Source organism: Haliotis rufescens, unplaced genomic scaffold, assembly GCF_023055435.1.
Source record: "Haliotis rufescens isolate VD_foot unplaced genomic scaffold, xgHalRufe1.0.p SCAF_33, whole genome shotgun sequence".
Taxonomy (NCBI): Eukaryota; Metazoa; Mollusca; class Gastropoda; order Lepetellida; family Haliotidae; genus Haliotis; species Haliotis rufescens.
Window position 1 is genome coordinate 1,401,858 of NW_025964035.1, and position 21,835 is coordinate 1,423,692.

General features: G+C 41.7%; 1 protein-coding gene across 1 annotated transcript; it reads right to left on the bottom strand.

Moving 5' to 3' along the window:
- Positions 1 to 4,143: 4,143 nt before the first annotated feature.
- LOC124151633 lies at positions 4,144 to 20,970 on the bottom strand. The gene is made up of 11 exons (XM_048380868.1): positions 20,914 to 20,970; positions 19,030 to 19,071; positions 17,811 to 17,941; positions 17,575 to 17,690; positions 16,298 to 16,413; positions 15,811 to 15,899; positions 14,715 to 14,783; positions 12,085 to 13,273; positions 10,374 to 10,557; positions 7,695 to 7,778; positions 4,144 to 7,287 (listed from the first exon to the last, which is right to left on the bottom strand). Exons 1-11 carry the CDS (start codon positions 20,963 to 20,965, stop codon positions 7,089 to 7,091), a joined length of 2,271 nt encoding a protein of 756 aa, XP_048236825.1. The 5' UTR covers positions 20,966 to 20,970; the 3' UTR covers positions 4,144 to 7,088.
- Between the last annotated feature and the right edge of the window lie 865 nt (positions 20,971 to 21,835).

A 21,835-nucleotide genomic window follows, 5' to 3' on the forward strand; every position in this document is an offset into this window, starting at 1 on the left:
TATTACAAAAATACACATGTGCAAAGCTGAAAGGTTATTACACTCTATGGTAATATCATACATATGGCATTCCTCGATGTAAAATCACTCTATTGAACAGGGCAAAGGTCTGTTGCAAAAGGATTGCTTCCTAAATATTGGCAAGATTGCATGGGGGATAATTAATGCAGAGCTTTACAGGTAGCCATTGAGTGCTCATTGCAAGTGCTGCTTAATCTTAACGGTGTTCATGTTTTCTACCCATAGGTCATAGCATGCCATGAGCAGGTCACATGACTTTAGGACTTCAAACCTTTTGGTATCACTTGATGGCTCCCTTTCATTGTAAATTTCAAGAACGGATCAAGGAATTTTAAAATAGGAGGTGGGCTAACATAATTTTGCAATGTATAAAATATAAAGAGCATATTTTTCAAGGCCAGATTGTTTGTTTGTTTGTGTGTTGTTTAGCACCTCACTCTGCAATATTCCAGCTATATGACGGAGGTCTGTAAATAATCTGGACCAGACAATCCAGTGACTGACATCATTAGCATCGATCAACGCAATTGGGATATGATGACATGCATCAACCAAGTCAGGGAGCCTGACTACCTGATCCTGTTATACGACTCTTACGACAAGTGTGGGTTACTGAACAGAAGATCAGTTCTAACCCGGATCTTCAAGGGTACCAGTACATGTGATGGCATGTTGTCCATAGCAAGAGGTAGACAGTTTAATGCTTTAATATCATGATGCATCATCAACTAACTAAATTTCAAATACATAAACTTTCACACAGACTAACTTCCATGGCTAAGCATACATCGTAAGCACATAATTATGAGGCAATTCAACAAGTGACCTCCATAAACGCAAAAACATATTGAAGTCTGTTCTTCAACATAAATAAATAAGTCAACAATAATAACTTCATGCAACACAAGCCCAGCCCATTCTATTAACAGCGTATAATGGAACAGTAGTCCGGTAGTGGGCGTGGCCTTATATTGTTTTGAAGCATGAAAGTCTAAGGGTCTTGCCATTGCCCATCTGCTAAGACTGCAGGTTAGGGGGTCCTTAGATTCAATTACTACAGGAGCAAACCTCAAGGAACCCTGGAACCTTGCTTGATTTCGAACACTGACACTGTACCAGGACATGCACTGGTAATATTCTGCTTGGTCACTATAAGTTGTAGCAAGATCAGCCTATGGGTTTTATGCATCCCCGTTCGGTTTTATACCACGAGCTGGGGGCTTGTGTTGTAAAACCTAACAAGGGACGAAAAAACAAACAAACATGTATCCCTCGTGATCCTGCTACAACAAATCTATCTTACCGACACGTTTTAATGTTTTAACATTGTAAAAGAATTAACACAAATTCAAAGTTGATAGAAAACAGCTGTGCGATTGAGCTGAGGTTAACTTGTTATCCGTCACGTGACTTCCATTGACTCGGAAGAAGCGTGTGGCTTTTTGCTTTGAAGCAGGGTCTAAGGGATTTATTCTGCCTCTCAGAACTTGCTTGTGGCGGGGTATAACAGATTTATTACCTTCCAAGGCGGGTTACACAGTATTTTAACAAGATCACATGGACCAATCAGAACTCATCATTCTGCCATGGAGGTATAAAGAAGATTGTACATGCACTATAGGCTTACACAGTCACAGCTTCAACAGCTGACTTTGGCACAAGTGATATCACAAGGAATGGAAGCCGGTTTTATTAGCATAAATCATCAAAGTCTGTGACTTTGGCCACTTGTTAGAAGCCTGAGTCTAGTCAAATTCTGTTTTGTCTAGTAAGCTCAGCTAAATATTGTCCGTAACAACACTAAAATTTAGTGATAATGATTTTAAGAGCCATGTTTGTGCTAGTGGACTCAAAAGGTTTTCATGTAGACTATCACAGACAACACCATTCTGCCAGGTCACCCTGGACACCCTCTATACTACTGGACAGCAATAATACTATGGAACACCCTCAGTATGACAGGACACCCACTATACTACTGGACAGCAATAATACTATGGAACACCCTCAGTATGACAGGACACCCTCTATACTACTGGACAGCATTAATACTATGGAACACCCTCAGTATAACAGGACACCCTCTATACTACTGGACAGCAATAATACTATGGAACACCCTCAGTATGACAGGACACCCACTATACTACTGGACAGCATTAATACTATGGAACACCCTCAGTATAACAGGACACCCTCTATACTACTGGACAGCATTAATACTATTGAATAGGGCTGGGACGAGTCCAAATTTCCTACCCGGGCACCCGACCCCCTATTACCTGACCCTACCCAGGTATCCACTGCAAGTCTCAAGTGTAGGAAACAAAATGTCTGATTGGTAATTGTTTTTCCGCAGCACTGGCTAAAACTATTTAGATACATGTATCAAACAATCAGATCATGTGTTCACTGAAGTTGACTGAAGCTTTATCTTTACTCACATCTTTACTTTTACTTACATTCACAATTCAAAAGGAATGCGTGCATCGTCAGAAAGAAATGCGAACATTAGCGACTTGTAGTGTAACCACTGAGCTACAATAAGTTTTTGTCATTAAACAATATATCACGTGACTAACCACGGGTCCGGGTAGTCCTGTGGGTACCCGGGTCCTACTCAGGACCCACCCAGCCCGAGTACCCGAGTTACCCGTCCCAGCCCTACTTTTGGACACTCTCAAAAAGGACCTGTATTTTTTCATGAAACATAACCAGTTTGAGGAAAACGTTTGTGTCTACTACCAGCCCAAACTTGGCTGAGAGCACCAATTTCAGTAGATATAAGTGATACTACATAGACTATTTGCTGAGCTTACTAGACAAAATTCTACAAGACTCTGACTTCCGACTAGTGGCAAAAGTCACAGATTCACACAATAAAACAATAACTTGTCTATCCACAACTCACATGGCTCTCAGCCTACCATCCTGCCACGCCTTTTGCTTGAGACACATACTTATTTATTCTGTCTCTAACAAAACTCCATACAGATTCAGGGTAGTGGAGTTGAAAGATATTGGCGGAAGACATGTGGCAAGAATACTACTGCAATACTGGAAAAATGTACTGCATGATTTCAAGCCAAGCCTGTACATGTATAACCATTGTGATAGTCATGGATGCTGAAATACTCACCAACAAAAGAAACGTGAATACCATACATGTTGGTCAGTATATAAGGGATTATTCATATTCAAGAGGTTTCAGATTGGTTCTATGCACAAACGAACATACTGGTATGTTGTGTGAACTGACGCTCATGAACACATCACATGTGATGTCATAGATCCCTGACTCGAGATGCACCATTTGTATTAACGTGTAAAGTTTGGAAATCATGTGCAGCATATCGTGATAATAAAGACACTCTGTGGTAACACTTGACTGATTGTTAGTTTGGTCATTAAGTGGTACACATTGGAAACGTCTCTTCTTAGTGTCCCTACTTCTCTACATGTTTCTATGGTACGCGTTTCTTTTGGCAGTGAGTATATACCTATACACACATGCAAATATATACAATCAAATCAATTTGTAAAAGCAAGTATATTTTGTAACTGCTAGAAAAACCTACGGGATAATGCTTTTCAAATTACAAATGCAAGTTTGAGAGAGGTAAAAGAGAATTGCACTTGATTCATGTGTAATCAGTTTTCTCTAACATCTGTTTCATATGAACATGCAGTGAAACAATTTACAATAATTTCTCGACTGCACAAAACTGCATCAAAAGAACTAAGGCTAAAAAAAAAGAGTCTTGGTTCTCAGGCACCACCCTCATCCTCATAAAGTCTGCCGTACGTTTTGTTTTTATTTCCATTTAAAAATAATAATAAAGAAAATAAAAATACTTAAAAACAATGCGATCCAACATAACATGCAGTTACTTCCCTTTCCACGAGCACTCCTTTACTGTGTATCTATCTCGTGTTATGGTCACGGCGGTAACAGCATTAGAAATTGGCACTAGTCCTGTAGTCCTTACCAAACTGCCCAATAGTAAAGGTATCCTAAGGACTAGTAGAAATTAGCCCGTTTTAAGGGTTTTGCTATATGTTTTCATTATAAGGACCAGTGGACAAAAACTGTTAGTTTCTAACCCTGCGGTAATAGGAGTTGGTATGCTTGTTTATGTTGGGAGGCCCTTTCCCAGGTTGATGGTACACAACTGTTAATTTGGTTACATACTAGTTTGAACAAGCAAAACAGCAACAACGCCCGCACTATATTTTCAAAAGCCAGTGCCTGAGGACCAATTCTTTTAACTTTTTAAACCTACGTGAGTAACCACAGAAGGAAACATTCCAGCTTATCACTGTCACACAACAAGAAGGCAAGGCCAGGCATTTTCTATTTTTCAGATTACGGACCCGCCGAAAAAGCCTGGCCTAATCACGATAATGATGCTGCTTCATTTCCACACAAATATTTGAGTCTGTCTACACACGATAACCAGCAGATAACAAGACTTCATGTTACAGTTGTGAGGTCATTTTCATGGGTGCAAATACACGAAATGCAGAGAGGTGAACTGGTAGAATTTGGTAGCCATAACGCTGAAGCCTAGGCTCTATAGCTAGCGTTAAGTTGGAGTGAGTGAGTGAATATGGTTTTACGCCGCTTTTAGCAATATTCCAGCAATATCACGGCGGGGGACACCAGAAATGGGCTTCACACATTGTACCCATGTCGGGAATCGAACCCGGGTCTTCGGCGTGACGAGCGAACGCCTTAACCACTAGGCTACCCGACCACCCCGCATTAAGTTGGAGCATTTCTTACACTCTGTCCGACCAAAGAGAAACCCTTCTTTTGTTAGATAGATTAATATTATAAGTTGTATCAGGATCACGAGGGGTACATGGGTTTTATGCGTCCCATGTTAGGTTTGTAACCATGAGCCAGAGGCGAGTGTCATCAAATCCAACAGGGGAATGCATAAAACCCCACGTACCCCCTTGTGATCTTGCTACAACAAATTTATCTTACCGACATGTTTAAATATGACATTGTAAAAGAATTCAAACAAATTAAAATTGATAGAAAACAGCTGTGCGATTGAGCTGAGGTTAGCTTGCGCTATGTCACATGACTTCCATGGACTCGGAAAAAGGGTGCGTCTTTTTGCTTTGAAGCAGGGTATAAGGGATTTATTCTACCTCTCAGAAATCCACATGCAGCCTGAATTGCCCATGGGGGGCAATAAGAAATTTATTCCCCTCCAAGGCGGGAGACAATATTTTATCAAGATCCGGTGAACCAATCAGATCTCATCATTCTGACATGGGGATGTGATAAGTAAACTCTACGGCTTGCATATATCATGGTTCATCCTGAATGAATGTGTGAGTGAGTAAGGTTTTAAGCCACTTTAGTAATATTCCAACAATATCACGGCTGGGGACACAAGAAATGGGCTTCACACATTATATTAATGTGGGGAATTGAACCAGGGTCTTCGGCGTGACGATTGACGCTTTGACCCCTAGGCTGCCCCTTCTCCCCCTTCATCCTTAGTATTCTTTCTTGTGTAAATGCCGAAATAGCCCAATCTGTGAAACTTCCTGATTATTTACGATTGACAATAATTATCACCTTGGGGGATTTTACAGGACGCTTTCATCACACTCCCTGAGGTTGCACTTGAGTAGGCTTGTCATGGTTATTGACTTAAATAGTCAATGCTTCAGTGAGTACTCTGGACATGTCTTGCATGCAAGAGACAGTAGCACTGGAAAGGAGGGTTATTGTAATCACACGAAACATATAAATAGGATAAATACAGGTAGTTATTAAGGGAGTGATTATTTATCATATTCCCACAATTCCTAGTCCTAGCTTGGAAGAACATTTACACTTTCTAAATGGCATTGTGTGTTTATTGTTAGATGTCCCAAATGAAAGTTTAAAAAGTGAGTGAGTGAGTGAGTGAGTGAGTGAGTGAGTGAGTGAGTAAGGTTTTACGCCGCTTTTAGCAATATTCCAGCAATTTCACGGCGGGGGACACCAGAAATGAGCTTCACACATTATACCCATGTCGGGAATCGAACCTGGGTCTTTTCGGCGTGACAAGCCAACGCTTTAACCACTAGGCTACCCGACCGCCCCGAGAGTTTAAATAAGTTACAATGAGTACCTTGAACATCAAGATGACTCTCCATTATTTCTGTTAGTTGAATCTGTAAGACACGAGACACAAGACACAGCACAACCACCAGATGTATTACAAGATTTGGTAAAAACACAAACACACAGTTCAGAATTTGCCCTCGATTTGTTATAACCAATGGAGGGTGTCCCCCTTATTTAACACAATTCACCTTCATACACACAAATGTTTTACAGGCGATCGGTCGTCACCAAACCTAACACGACCATCTATCTCATTGAAATTGGATCTTAGTGCAGGCTACCCCTAAACAACGATCTGAGGACATCCCATCACATCAGAACAACCTATCGCGAATTTGGCTGACCAATGAAATGACAAATAAGAAGTTTACATTGGCCAATCAGTAAGCAGCTTCCTCAAACTTTACGGTACTATTTTCAAACATGCAATTTCCATTCCCAACTACCTTGGAAAAATATCGATTCAAATTTTGAAAACTGAACAAAAGAACATTCTGGAATGTCTAATAGATGGATGAGATTGTATGGCAGTACTTTCCAAGGGCTGGGAAAGTCGTTTCCGCTTCAAATATTTATCCCCTCTGTTGTTTGGACTACCCTGGTGAACCATTTGGAGGCTGCATGATCAGAAAACTTACTGTTACTTTCCTGATCTGGTAAGTGACGATCTGACTGGTCGGATATAAGTTGACTCGTAATGGGATGTCCTCAGATCTCTGTTTAGGGTTAGCAAGAAGTAAGATCTGATTTCAATGAGATTTCACGATTACCGAACACAAACTGGTTCCAGTCTAAGTCTCAGATGTCGGTGTAAGTATCCTAATCTGATCCCAATGTGCAACAAGTATTGTTTACACTTTTACACCACCAACCATACACGCAATTCACTTCATGCTATTGTTGTATGGTGTCTTCATCCCCAAGGGAGGTATCACTTAAGGAAAAATACTTCTTCTAGAATTTTGCTCTCTTCTAGATCCTCTGCCTGTTCCTCTCTGCCAGACAATGACTGGTCCCTGGATTGAATGTTGAGTGACGTGTCCGCCTCCTTACAGCGGACACTCCCATCTAGCGAACCCTCGTTCTTCTCAATGGAGTTGACTAGTTCTAATATTGCCAGAGTCTTGTCACTGAAATGAAGGAAATCAACAATGAGATGTAAGGAAGAGAATTTATGGATGTCAACTTCTATATAATGAGGAACACAACGTTTCGGAGTATATGCTTACTCCTTCATCAGGTGAATGAATCCCTTTCCCAGGTTGATGGTATACAACTGTTTATTTGGGGTTACATACTAGTTTGAATTAGCAAAAAAAAACCCAAACCACAGCCACCCACACTATATTTTCAAAAATCATTGCTTGAGAACCAATTCTTTTCTTTTTTTAAGCCTTGGCTATCTCCATATATCTCTAGTCAGGGAAGGGTCAAGTAAGTTTTTCTCCTTGCACGAAAGCTGCGGTGACAAAACTATAAGGTGGAGGTATTCAAAAATTATTCATCTAGTTGCTGGCCCAAGATGAGGCAGTGTTACCCTGGAGACGGAGCCCCTTTACTGTGTGATGGACTGGTCCTCTGGCGGTTGAAGGGCAAGGGGAGGTTACTCTGTTGAGGGGACCTGAAACAGAAAATTTTTTTAGTTTTGGTTCTCAGGCACTGCTCGCATCATCATAAAGTCTGCCGCATGTTTCATTTTTAATTCCATTGTAAAAAAATCCACAAAAAAGTCCTTAAATATTCCAAGTCCAACGGTCGTCAAATACTGTATTCCAGTATTTATTCATCAAGGAATACATGCTTCAGGGCTAGAAATTCCTGGTATTGTAGTATCAATCACAGCTAACATGACTAATGGATAGGTAGAAACAATTCCAATCATTTTTCACATTGTCTTGAACTTTCCTGTGAATGGCAATCTCAGTGGAGCTCTCCTCCAAGAGTGTGAATAGTTAAATACAGCCGCGAACAGTATTTAGGTCATGCCACGTCACCTACATATTTGGGAGGTGTATATCACGGCTTCAAGACACCATTTTCTTCATATTTGGGAGGTATGTATCATGGCTTTTTCATTGAAATGAGAACCCGAACAATTTGGGTTAAACAAAATTTTTTTCTGGACACCGCTCCATCCATCCAAACAATTTTCTTTAAAAATATTTTTTAAATCTGTATATTCTGGTACAAATTATTTTTAATAAAATATATCGGCAGGCCCCTCTTTCCCTCAACACAGAATATCGAAGGTTGGTCCCTAAGACAAGCATTGAGTTCTTGAGACTGAGTAGGAATCCCTGCCCACCTAGATATGTGTCTGTATAGAACACCTATGTCTGCATCTATCAAGTTCCTGCCCACCTAGACATGTGTCTGTATAGAACACCTGTGTCTGCATCTATAAAGTTTCTGCCCACCTAGATATGTGTCTGTATAGAACACCTGTGTCTGCATCTATCAAGTTCCTGACCACCTAGACATGTGTCTGTATAGAACACCTGTGTCTGCATCTATCAAGTTCCTGCCCACCTAGATATGTGTCTGTATAGAACACCTGTGTCTGAATCTATCAAGTTCCTGCCCACCTAGATATGTGTCTGTAGGAAACACCTGTGTCTGCATCTATCAAGTTCCAGCCCACCTAGATATGTGTCTGTATAGAACACCTGTGTCTGCATCTATCAAGTTCCTTCCCACCTAGATATGTGTCTGTATAGAACACCTGTGTCTGCATCTATCAAGTTCCTGACCACCTAGATATGTGTCTGTATAGAACACCTGTGTCTGCATCTATCAAGTTCCTACCCACCTAGATATGTGTCTGTATAAACACCTGTGTCTGCATCTATCAAGATCCTGCCCACCTAGACATGTGTCTGTATAGAACACCTGTGTCTGCATCTATCTAGTTCCTGCCCACCTAGACATATGTCTGTATAGAACACCTGTGTCTGAATCTATCAAGTTCCTGCCCACCTAGATATGTGTCTGTACAGAACACCTGTGTCTGCATCTATTTAGTTCCTGCCCACCTAGATATGTGTCTGTATAGAACACCTGTGTCTGCATCTATCAAGTTCCTGCCCCTCTAGATATGTGTCTGTATAGAACACCTGTGTCTGCATCTATCAAGTTCCAGCCCACCTAGACATGTGTCTGTACAGAACACCTGTGTCTGCATCTATCAAGTTCCTGCCCACCTAGATATGTGTCTGTATAGAACACCTGTGTCTGCATCTATCAAGTTCCTACCCACCTAGATATGTGTCTGTATAAACACCTGTGTCTGCATCTATCAAGTTCCTGCCCACCTAGACATGTGTCTGTATAGAACACCTGTGTCCGCATCTATCTAGTTCCTGCCCACCTAGACATATGTCTGTATAGAACACCTGTGTCTGCATCTATCAAGTTCCTGCCCACCTGGGTATATGTCTGTAGGAAACACTTGTGCCTGCATCTATCAAGTTCCTGCCCACCTGGGTATATGCATGATATGTCTGTAGGAAACACTTGTGCCTGCATCTATCAAGTTCCTGCCCACCTGGGTATATGTCTGTAGGAAACACCTGTGTCTGCGTCTATAAAGTTCCTGCCCACCTGGGTATATGTCTGTAGGAAACACTTGTGCCTGCATCTATCAAGTACCTGCCCACCTGGGTATATGTCTGTAGGAAACACCTGTGTCTGCGTCTATCAAGTTCCTGCCCACCTGGGTATATGTCTGTAGGAAACACTTGTGCCTGCATCTATCAAGTTCCTGCCCACCTGGGTATATGTCTGTAGGAAACACTTGTGCCTGCATCTATCAAGTACCTGCCCACCTGGGTATATGTCTGTAGGAAACACCTGTGTCTGCGTCTATCAAGTTCCTGCCCACCTGGGTATATGTCTGTAGGAAACACTTGTGCCTGCATCTATCAAGTTCCTGCCCACCTGGGTATATGTCTGTAGGAAACACTTGTGCCTGCATCTATCAAGTACCTGCCCACCTGGGTATATGTCTGTAGGAAACACCTGTGTCTGCGTCTATCAAGTTCCTGCCCACCTGGGTATATGTCTGTAGGAAACACTTGTGCCTGCATCTATCAAGTTCCTGCCCACCTGGGTATATGTCTGTAGGAAACACTTGTGTCTGCGTCTATCAAGTTCCTGCCCACCTGGGTATATGTCTGTAGGAAACACTTGTGCCTGCATCTATCAAGTTCCTGCCCACCTGGGTATATGTCTGTAGGAAACACTTGTGCCTGCGTCTATCAAGTCCGGGATGTCTGGTGTGAGTCGGCCTGATGTGTCCAGTCTGACCGGTGATGTTCCGATGGACACTCCTGCTCGACTGTTGATGGGGGACGTGCCTGCTGACTTCATCTGCTTCGTCCTGCCTTTCTGACTTGAAATATCTAAGTACAAAATAATAATTAAACTATAAATGATTACACAGATAATAACTTATAACCTACCAGGAATTATGGAATATAATGTTTGTTTTGGTTTGTTTGTTGATTTCACCAAAGCAATATTCCAGTTATATGATGGTGTATGTAAATAATCAAGTCTGAACCAGACAATTTAGTGATTGACATCGTAAGCATCGATCTTGTTTGTTTGTTGCTTAACACCGCACTCAGCAATATTGCAGCTATATGACGGCAGTCTGTACTTAATCCAGTTTGGACCAGACAATCCAGTGATTGACATCATGAGCATCGGTCCACACATTTGGGATACGATGACATAGCCTGTACCTTCACGGCGCTACGGATTGCATGTCCTAATAGAAATTAAATTCAGTTCTAAGCCTTGCAGAGATCAATATTTGTGTCAAAATCAGAGCTTATGCACAACCTTCTCAAAAGCTTTTTTTTTATGAGGCACATGAGCAAACATTTCTCTAAATAATGTAATTGCAAATACACAACATACAGAACAAATTTTCTTCCCTGCTTGCATCACATCGAAGCCCCTTACTTATTAACAATTCAGCTGCCGCTGCAGTGGGGTAGAATGAAATTGATAATTTTGTGATTAACATGATTAAAGATTTCCCCAAAGTACACTGTCGATTATTTGCCAGGTGAATTTGATAAACAGAACAAAAAAAACAAATGAAATGTGTTAAATTCAATGCATAGCAAATATTTCATTACTTGGAGAACATTTAATTTGCTGGCTTAATATGATTCTGAGTGAGCAACTAATTAAGTTGGAAATTGGATCCGCATAAGCCTCACCTACCAGACTGCCCCGGCAACTTAGTAAGGTTGGTTTGTTTGCTGTTGTTTAACGCCGCACTCCAGCTATATGAAGGCGGTCTGTAAATAATCGAGTCTGGACCAGACAATCCAGTGATTAATATCATGAGCATCTATCACTTAGTATGGGGTCGTGAGAGGCAATTCGTTGTTCAGAGTTGCGTCGGATTCTCGGATTGTCAGCACCATACCTGTGGTTGTGGGTTTCACAAAAGTGGCAAACGTCCTAGACCTGCATCACTTTGGGCTTTCCTGCCACATTTAGTTGCCATGCTCTGCACTATGACTGAAATACTGTTCAAAGCAGCATAAAACAAACTTTAAACCAAACTCACTCCCTCTAACATCATACCAACATGGCTTAGAGTGAGTGAGTATGTTGTTTTTTTAACAGTATTCCAGTTATGCATGTCACAACTTGTGGGAGGAAAGACAGAAGTGAGGCAGGTCTCAGATGTTTACCACTGGTATGGTGCTGACAAACCGCAGGGCAAACCAGGATTCGAACCCACAATCATCGATTTCTGGCTTGCCCAAGGGATGCAACCCTGCACAGCGAATTGAGGCACCTTAAGCGACTGGGTCGCCTGTATCCCAACCGTGGTCTGGAAATGGCTTAGAACTAAATATATTCCCCAATGACTGGCAACAAGTTCAATAGTTCTGTATTCTCACCACTGCCACTGTTAGACCGAGAGAGGGACAACCCAGAGTACTCCAGTCTCTTGGCCAGATCCTCTATGCCTCTGTTCCCCGACGCCACAGTCTCTGTCACTGACCTCGGCTGTCCACTGTGTCTGTCTGTCTGACCATTCCTTGTGCCCTTCACAAAGTTCACATCACCAAGTCTACTTTGGATATTTTGGTCATCAATGTCGGTCAAAACAGGCTTGAAATGAAATTCTTTTTCCTGCAGTTGTTGTTGCTGTCTGTGATTCAACTGCACCTGTTTTTCCCGGAGCTGAGTTTCTTGTTCCACTAAAACGTGTTTAAGTCGAATTTGTTCCTCCAACAACGCTGCACGTTGTCGCAGCAACTCTCGTTTCCTCTCTGCCGGAGTCAGTTTCTTGTAATACTCCATGAACTCGCGGTCTCCAGCCACATTCTTCTCCACCTCCAACACTGGAGAGTGAACCCTTGCACTGTCTAAATCTTCAGGGTGATCCACAAAACCAACACGATTCCTATTTCGGTTATCTGGTTGGTTATCATGGAAACCATTATGTCCGCTTAAGGCAAATGTCGTACGTGGACTATCATCTAGAGGAAGAGGCTGATAGTTTTCGCTGGCAATAGTTGGCAAAGAGTTGAAAGACATCTCGTCAAAAATCTGCGAACTTTTCTGGGTACTGGACATGATCGGTTCCCGAAGAGGCCCCAACATCTTCCTGGAACTTTTCTTCCCGTTTCTCGGTCTACCATTGGGCAAATTAGCAACAGGACCATGTTTCATAACATTGTATTCTCCATGAGACACAGGTCCATACTCCCCATGTGAAACAGGTCTGTATTCCCCATGTGAAACAGGTCCATATTCCCCATGTGAAACAGGTCCATATTCCCCATGTGACATTGGTCTGTATTCTATATCCCGTACTGGTCTATACTCCTGCTTCATTGATACAGGCATGTATGCCCCACCCTGAGCTACAGGCCTATATTCCCTAGTGCTAGGTAGGGCTTCATGCTGCATGCCATGTGGCCGGTTCTCCTGCTGTCTGTGCAGAGCTATCTCCTGGTCAATGAGGGAGGTGTACGGCCTGTGGGGGTCAGGGGGGAGTGCTGGGTCCCCCCTTTGTGTGGGCACTTCTTGGTTGTCCACATGCATGTCCCTCACAGGCTTTGGTCTCAGTTTGAAACACTCCTAGATGTGAAAAAAGTAGGAGTGTATTAGCCCCAAGATATGTTTTACAATATCAAAGAAAGAGGGGGAGTTGTTTATCATAACACTGCAGGGAGATTAAACCACTAGGAACACATCCCTTAGTGGTTTATTTTCCCTGCAGTGTTTTATTGTATGATAAACAACGACAAGTCACGTTTACTTAGAGTCTGCCTGTCCTGTCATAATGTTACGAAGTGCAGTCAGATGCACACACAGCGACAAAGGTAACAAGGTAACAATTCTGACACATTTTGGCCAAATCCCTCTGTTTTAATTTGGGGAAAGGATCCAAGACCTACCGAGGTCTACAAGCACAGGTATTGAAACTGATAACACCAGGCTAGTGTCCTCGATAAATTGTTTCGCAATTTATATCTCAAAAGTAGCCAAAAGTTGTAAAATGCTTTAGCTATGTCACAGATAGACACTGGTTTTCAGCATATTAGACCATTCTTTTGATAAAGATAGCAATTATCCGAGTACTTTCTCCAGATTCCCGATGGTCACTTCTGACCCAATCCCTGAATGACTGGCCAATGTTGACTTCTTGTTAGTCACTGGGAGGTCCTGAGAAATTTGTTTAGCACTAGCGAGAGATCTCATTTTAATGAGATTGATCAATTTCAAAGGTAAACATCATTTGTGAATGAATTTTTTAGTTTAAACAATACCAATAACGACATTTGTGATATATTTTTTACCAAATATACCACAACACAGATAATTTATTGCAATACAAATCATTTGAAAAGCTTATTGCAGTATACCAGTAACACTGTGTAGTCGTAGAAAAAAGTAGATAAGTGAACCTCTTAAGATTATCTATAAATGAACATAAAAAAAGTACAATTACTCTAGTCTACCAGTTTGGTGAGAAAATAATGTGTTGTTCGAGTGAGTGAGTATGGTTTTACGCCACTTTTAGTAACATTCCAGCAATATCACGGCGGGGGATACCAGAAATGGGCTTCACACATTGTACCCATGTCGGGAATCGAACCTGGGTCTTCGGCATGATGAGCAAACGCTTTAACCACTAGGCTACCCGACCGCCCCTGTGTTGTTCGATATTAAGGGAGGTCCTCTAGATGTTCTCCTAAAGGGACCATATGAATCATGACGGTTTGACACCCGGGTTATCAGTGTTCGAAAACAAATGGGGTCCTGAGTTCCTTGAGGCTTGTCATTACAGTATTTGAAATTATGGACCCACTAAGTATTTTACTTTTAACATTAGGGTGACAATAAGGACCCCTTACCTTCGACACTGGTTGTAACACTAACTTCCATGATTGATTTGGAAAACTGCACTGCACTCATAACACTGATGTCTTTCATTGTTCATTTCAAACACTGGTTTTGACACTGACACCTGACTATCATGGTATTTTGAACTATGGAATACCTGGTACTGTCCTACCTCACTGTCAGTGTCCACGTCTCTCCAGCTCTGTGGAGTTGAGCGGTGATTGTCCTCCACTGGAGGTGTCTGTGGACAGATTTCTAACTATGATATAGGTTTGTAAGAGAGACATTGTACACATGAGTTATGGCAGACACTATCAGTGTCCATGTCTCTCCAGCTCTGAGGTGTTGAGCGGCGACTGTCCTCCACCGGAGGTGTCTGTTGACAGATTTAACTATCAGATAAGTTTGTGAGAGAGACATTGTAAACGTGAGTTATGTTAGACACTATCTGTATCCACCTCAGCTCCCAAGCTCTGTGGTGTCGAGTGGCGATTGTCCTCCACCGGAGGTGTTGTCTGTGGACAGATTTCTAACTATCATATAAGTTTGTGAGAGAGAGATTTGTGGTAAGAGTGAGTGAGTCGGATATGAGGTGGCTCTGAACAGTAGCTCAGTGATATCACAGCATGCCAGCTGGATGTCGGAGGAATGGGCTGAAAAATCAACAAACATAATCTGGACTTTTCTGGATTTGAACCCTCATAACAGGTTTCTGGCACTCCCAAGGGACACAACTCTGCACAGTGAAATTTGGCGCCGTCGACTACTGGGCCATGTTTATTGTAGATATATATTTGTACTATCAGCTTTGGTAACATCAGCATGGAGATAATAGCAATAACATCTACATCAGTACATGCTCTGTGGCAGGCCTTGTTTAAGACTGAAATAGAAACGTGAGTAAACTGAATGTATACTATAGGAAATGTTACATATTCTTTCTATGAAGCCCAGCATATTTTCCTGTATTCTGGTCCTTCTATGGTTGGTTGGTTGTTTTACGCCGCACTCAGCAATACTCCAGCTATATGACGGCGGTCTGTAAATAATCGAGTCTGGACCAGACAATCCAGTGATTGATATCATCATCATCGATCCACGCAATTGGGATCGATGACTTGCATCAACCAAGTCAGCGAGCCTGACCACCCAATCCCGTTAGTCGCCTTTTACGACAAGCATAGTCGCCTTTTACGGCAAGCATGGGTTGCTGGAGACCTATTCTACCCCGGATCTTCACGGGTCTGGCCCTTCTATGTGTATCTCACCTTGTGCTTCCTGTGCTTGTGGTCCTCAATTATCTGCTCCTGGTACTTGGTCAACAGCTGCTGGGTCTCGAACAACTTCACGTGGACATCTGAAACAGCCACAGCACTTCTTGAAGGACACTTACAACCAAATCTCCTGTACATGGCATAGAGGCGCCATGGAAGCATAAAGTGTTCAAAATAAAGGGGGAAATGGGGTAATTGAGGTTGCTCAAATAGTATTTGAATCTAGGGACCACTTAGATTTACAAAACTCTTATCAAGAGTGAGTGAGTGAGTATGGTTTTACGCCGCTTTTAGCAATATTCCAGCAACATCACAGCGGGGGACACCAGAAATGGGCTTCACACATTGTACCCATGTCGGGATTCGAACCCGGGTCTTCAGCATGACGAGCGAACGCTTTAACCACTAGGCTACCCAACCGCCCCTCTTATCAAGAGAAGGGTTACGACAAAGACCCCATGAATTTGTGCCCAGACTTTACCTTCCTTCTCCTTGAGCACTTCCTCCTGCTGGGCTACCAGCTGCAGAATCTGCTGATCATACTGTTCTCGCTCCTCGTGCAGCTGGGACAAGACCTTCTCTTTCTCATCCCCTGCCCTGCGATGAGAAACACAAGATCATGATAATGCTATCAAAACTTCAAATCGGTGTTCAAAATTAAGTGGGGTCCTAGGGATTGCTTCTACAGTATTTGAATCGAGGGACACTCTAACTCTTTAACATTTAACATTAAGGCAATGAAAAAGACCCTCAACTTTCATGCTTACTTTCTGCATGGGGATCCTTAATTATCTATTTCAAGAAGGCACAATATGACACACAATCAGCCAAGTCACCAAGCAGAATCCCCATGGTCCTTCTCAGAACCCCCGTGGACCTTCTCAGAATCCCCATGGGCCTTCTCAGAATCTGCAGAGACCTTTTCAGAATTCCCATGGATCCTCTCAGAATCCCCATGGACCTTCTCAGAATCTCCATGGACCCTCTCAGAATCCCCATGTACCTTCTCAGAGTCCCATGGACCTTCTCAGAATCCCCAAAGACCTTCTCAGAGTCCCATGGACCTTCTCAGAGTCCCATGGACCTTTTCGGAATCCCCAAAGACCTTCTCAGAATTCCCATGGACCTTCTCAGAATCCCCATGGACCTTTTCAGAATCCCCAGAATCCCCATGGACCATCTCAGAATCCCCATGGACCTTCTCAGAATCCCCATGGACCCTCTCAGAATCCCCATGGACCTTCTCAGAGTCCCATGGACCTTCTCAGAATCCCCAAAGACCTTCTCAGAATTCCCATTGACCCTCTCAGAATCCCCATGGACCTTTTCAGAATCCCCATGGACCCTCTCAGAATCCCCATGGACCTTCTCAGAATCTGCAGAAACCTTTCCAGAATTCCCATTGACCTTCTCAGAACCTTGTGGACCTCATAATTTCCCTGGACCTTCTCAGAATCCCCTAGACCTTCTCAGAACCCCCATGGGTTCTTTTCATAGAAGACAAATATGTGTTTTCAGATCTACAGGTTATTAGAAGAATTGAAGTATTTCCCGGTATTTTCCTCCCTCTCTCTTTCTATTTGCTTTATTGATACGTGAGCCCAGACTATCCTTCCACGTTGACTTCCATTCCACAAAATGACCGTAGCACTAAGACGACAGTAACTCCCATACTTTAACATAGACTTAGGATGGTTGAAGCACTAAGATTGCTTTGTGGAAAGGGGACCTTGGTCCTAAGGAATTCAGCATACTTACTTTGCCAGCTCTTTGATGAGGTTCGCCACCCTCTTCTTGTCTTCCATTCTAAGATCCTTGAAGGAAGCCTTCCTCTGATGGCGACGTTGTGAGTGGGTATCAAGACTCTGGGACAGCTGGAAACAACACAATGCATATACACGTGTCTGTTTGTTTGTTTGTTTGTTGTTAAATCTCATTTTAAATGCGTAGGAGCGTATTTCTGATTTTTTTTTAATAAAAGTGTACTTTCTCACATCATGAAGCAGGATATTTGTCCCAGGGGGCAGGTCTTCCACTGCTGGTCGATCCAACGATATGTTGGCCTTCACCTCAGGAGTTTTTCGACCTTTGACCCTCTGACGCATGTTTCCTGGCTTGGACAACCCTGAAAAATTGTAATATTGACAGAAACTAAAAAGAGGAACAGTGAAAAAGCATTCTGAGACTTTAGCCACTTGTCTAAAGCGCATGTCTGATCTAAGATTTCTATGATCAGCTTATTCAAGTCCATATGTGAGACTTAACCCTCCTGAAAATAACGCCAAAATACATGTTCAGACTATTAGACTCAAAAGTATTTGGTTACAAATATAGAATACTACACGAGTCCCCGTGAGACACTATTTTTATTACGAGTGTGTAAAATGTATCTAGCCCCTCCCCTGCTAGCATCAAAATACACAGATATCACCAGGTTAGAAACATTTGTAGTCAATTGAAAATCCAGCTTCAAACTCGGTTCAGTGAGGGGAGCCCCGAGAGGTGATCAACTCAACGACCATCATGTTGACTGTGTGATTTCATATGAGTCAACATATGGTTTATCTGTTATTCAAATGGTTGTAATTACTGTGATGATACACAATCATATATCATGATAATATATGCTTTCACCCCCACAAGCCTCACTAAAGATTTGCTTGTTTGTTTCTTGTTTAACGCCATACTCAGCAATATATTCCAGCTATATGTCGGCGGTCTGTAAATTATCATGTCTGGACCACACAATCCAGTGACATCATGAGGAAAGATCCACGCAATTGGGATACGATGACATGCATCAACCAAGTCAGCGAGAATGACCACTTGATCCCGTAAGTCACTTCTTACGAAGCATAGGCGCCTTTTACAGTAGGGCTGGGATGATACACCAACTGTGCGATCCGATATGTATCACGATACCTTACTCACGATCCGATATGTATCACGATATCATACATATATGCATTCCCTGTCCAGGAGCGAGCATCCTTAGCCCCAAGATGGCTGTGGTTTTATTAAATGAGTAAACAATATGTTGAACCAGCATCTTGTTTTGTTCCATTTATGAACTTCCGTTCATACCTTAATGTATCAGATTGCTTCTGAATTAAAAATTTAGAATTATACAATATATCATGATAGGTATCGCAATACGGCCATGTGCATTGCAAATATTGTGATACATTTTAAACCTCCAATACCCATCCCTACCTGGAACATAAGCATCGGAATCCTCCGTGCTGGAATCCATGGCTGCAAAACGAAGCATAAACATCATCAATGTTTCATCAGTGCCTTAAATTGTTAATTAGAAACAAAATGGCAATAAAGTGAAAGGGCTTTCCATAACAATAACCATAACTCCTGCATATTTCATGGGCTTGTTTTCCAGCGATAGAAACTAACTGTTTTAGTCCACTAGTCCTTATAAAGAGAACACATAGCAAAACCCTTAATAATGGCAAATTTCTTCTAGTCCTTATGAATTATTAGGCACTGTGGAAAGGACTTTCTGACTAGTGCCAATTTCTAACGCTGTTTTCTCTTTCACTTCAAATTGATAAAAAAAAGTGTCAGTTGGATGCAAATGTAAAGTCTTCTCAGCAAGATATTTTTCCCAGAAATGTTCTACTTCAGTATTGGGTTGTCTTTAAAAGTTTAATGATACAGGGCAAGTATGTGAAAGTGCTTCATCAGCAGCAATGTACCCATCTTCCTTCATGGTATACTTCTGGAAACTCTCACACGTGAGTGATCTAGCAGAAAGTTTGGTATGTCAAAACTTGCACAAGACACTTTTGTCAGTGTAATGTATTACTTATTGCCCAAACTGGGTCGAGTCTAAAAACTATTGGTATCTTTCATCATTGATTATTTTTCTTTAAAATTAATTTTTCCCTTAAAAAACGTCCCCTATTTTTTAACACCTACATGTTTTGGTAATCAGCAGGGTTTCCATGAGTGAACAGACATGTTTAGACGCACAATTCTCAACATAATTCTTGCAGGTTGGCATCAAAAATCAAAATGAAATTGGAAGTTGGAAACCTATACACAAAATATGAATATTTGTCCCATTACAGTGTTCACACTATTATATTCTTCCTTTTCATCATGACACGGGCACCCAAATTCTGATGGACGACGGAATGTTCTGAGTGACAGGTGTACAGTACTTCACATGAACCAAATGTTGACATTCCAAACATGTGCACTCTCAAGTCGGCAACTTTGATGATGTCACACCTCGTTATAACACGACAAATCTCTATCAAATACAGATTTTCTTAAATAGGTGTCATTCGGGAATAGGGAACTCGACAATGTATTAATTTATTCAGATATAGATAACTAGCCTAGACTCTGGATTTTCATGAGGCTCGGACTAACAGAATAGTGGCCATGTCTACAGCAGTAATACTAATAGTATTAAGAATATATCTTAATTCATACATGGGTCTGCTTATTTCTTTGGCAACAAATAGAAGTCTGTCGAACAGATGATGATAAACAATGAATGGTGGTACCATAACCTAATGGTCTTACTGAATACTCCCTTAGCATGCTTAGTGCTCGTAAACTCCACAGATAATCTATTCAGGATAACGATAATCCTAACCTTGATATTATAGCCCAGACATAACCAAGGGAAATGTAGGTCTGTCTTATGACAAAGCACACATTCCACAGGAACAAATAATGGACTATGCAACGGGGACGAATATATTTACACGTTAGAACTGGTCAGGCCTATTTCTGAAATTTGTTCTTCTTCAAAAAGAAAATATTTACAACATTGTTACCCGATAAATATTAACTGTCATAAAATCCGAAATGTTTCACTGTTTCAGATTTAATGAATGTCACTTCGTTTTCTAGATATAATAGTTTTAGTCGAATATCAAATCGGACATGTGATCATATTTCGTCTGCCACTGTCATGTCCAAACTTGAAGTTTGACACATTGGCTGCTGTCATGGTAAATGTATAAATGACTAGCATGATAAAATATATTCCAGTAGTGTACGTTTAAAACTGTAACTGTCATATTTCGAGTTTGAGCTATATCATACAAATATAGAGTAATATTTAACCTGTATTCGTCCAGAAAACACGTCGTCTGTTATTTGCGGAAGTGCCCGCCATGACATCCAAACAAACCGCCTTTCATTTGCGCATGCGCGAAGTCCGGTTATCCGGACAAGGCCAAGTCCCTTCAGCTGTGATACGGAAGTTCGTGGCGAGATGAAAAGGATTTTACGACTCTTTCAGTGATATTTTAACAAAGACGTGGAATAAAGGACCTGCGCGTTTGGAGAAAATAGTAAGACACCCAGAGTAAACAGAATCTAGTAGAAATGTTTTTTCTTTCGTTATGTTTCTGTTACTCGAGGCCCGTAGGAAAAACACCCTAAACCGCCCCACAACACCCCATATCACACCACAAACACTTTTTCACATCGATTATTTTCTTATCAGCAAATTTTCACAAGGAGAAATGTTCATCCCCTCTCACCCCATTGGCTAACATCTACAATTATGCAGAGTATTTGCTACGAAACCAAGTTTACATGTTTAGGCTATATATCAATAAATATGCTTTTCAGTTTTGTCTTTTGACTTGTCTCTCGTGGAGATTCTTTATCAGTGCCATTGATGACATGGGACATCGAGACTGCTCTTTCACTCGAAACGGACGACACTATCTGTTGTCGGGTCTCGCCTCCTACCATACAGCCATACACAGGTCCGCAGGAAGGAATTTCATGGCATAAGGGGGCTTATTCACAGAGCCATTATTTTCAATGGTGAGGGTCGATTCTCTCCAATAACATGTTTATTTCATCATGCGAGTGACCTGACGAAGTTGATATTTTCATCACCTCAAATCCTATATGCTCTACACATGCATATATACGCATGGCGTATTAGTTAAAGTAAATGATATTTAGGAATTTCATCTGTTTAATGTAATAAGTCACTGCGCATTACCTCAGGAAATGTAATCTTCTAACA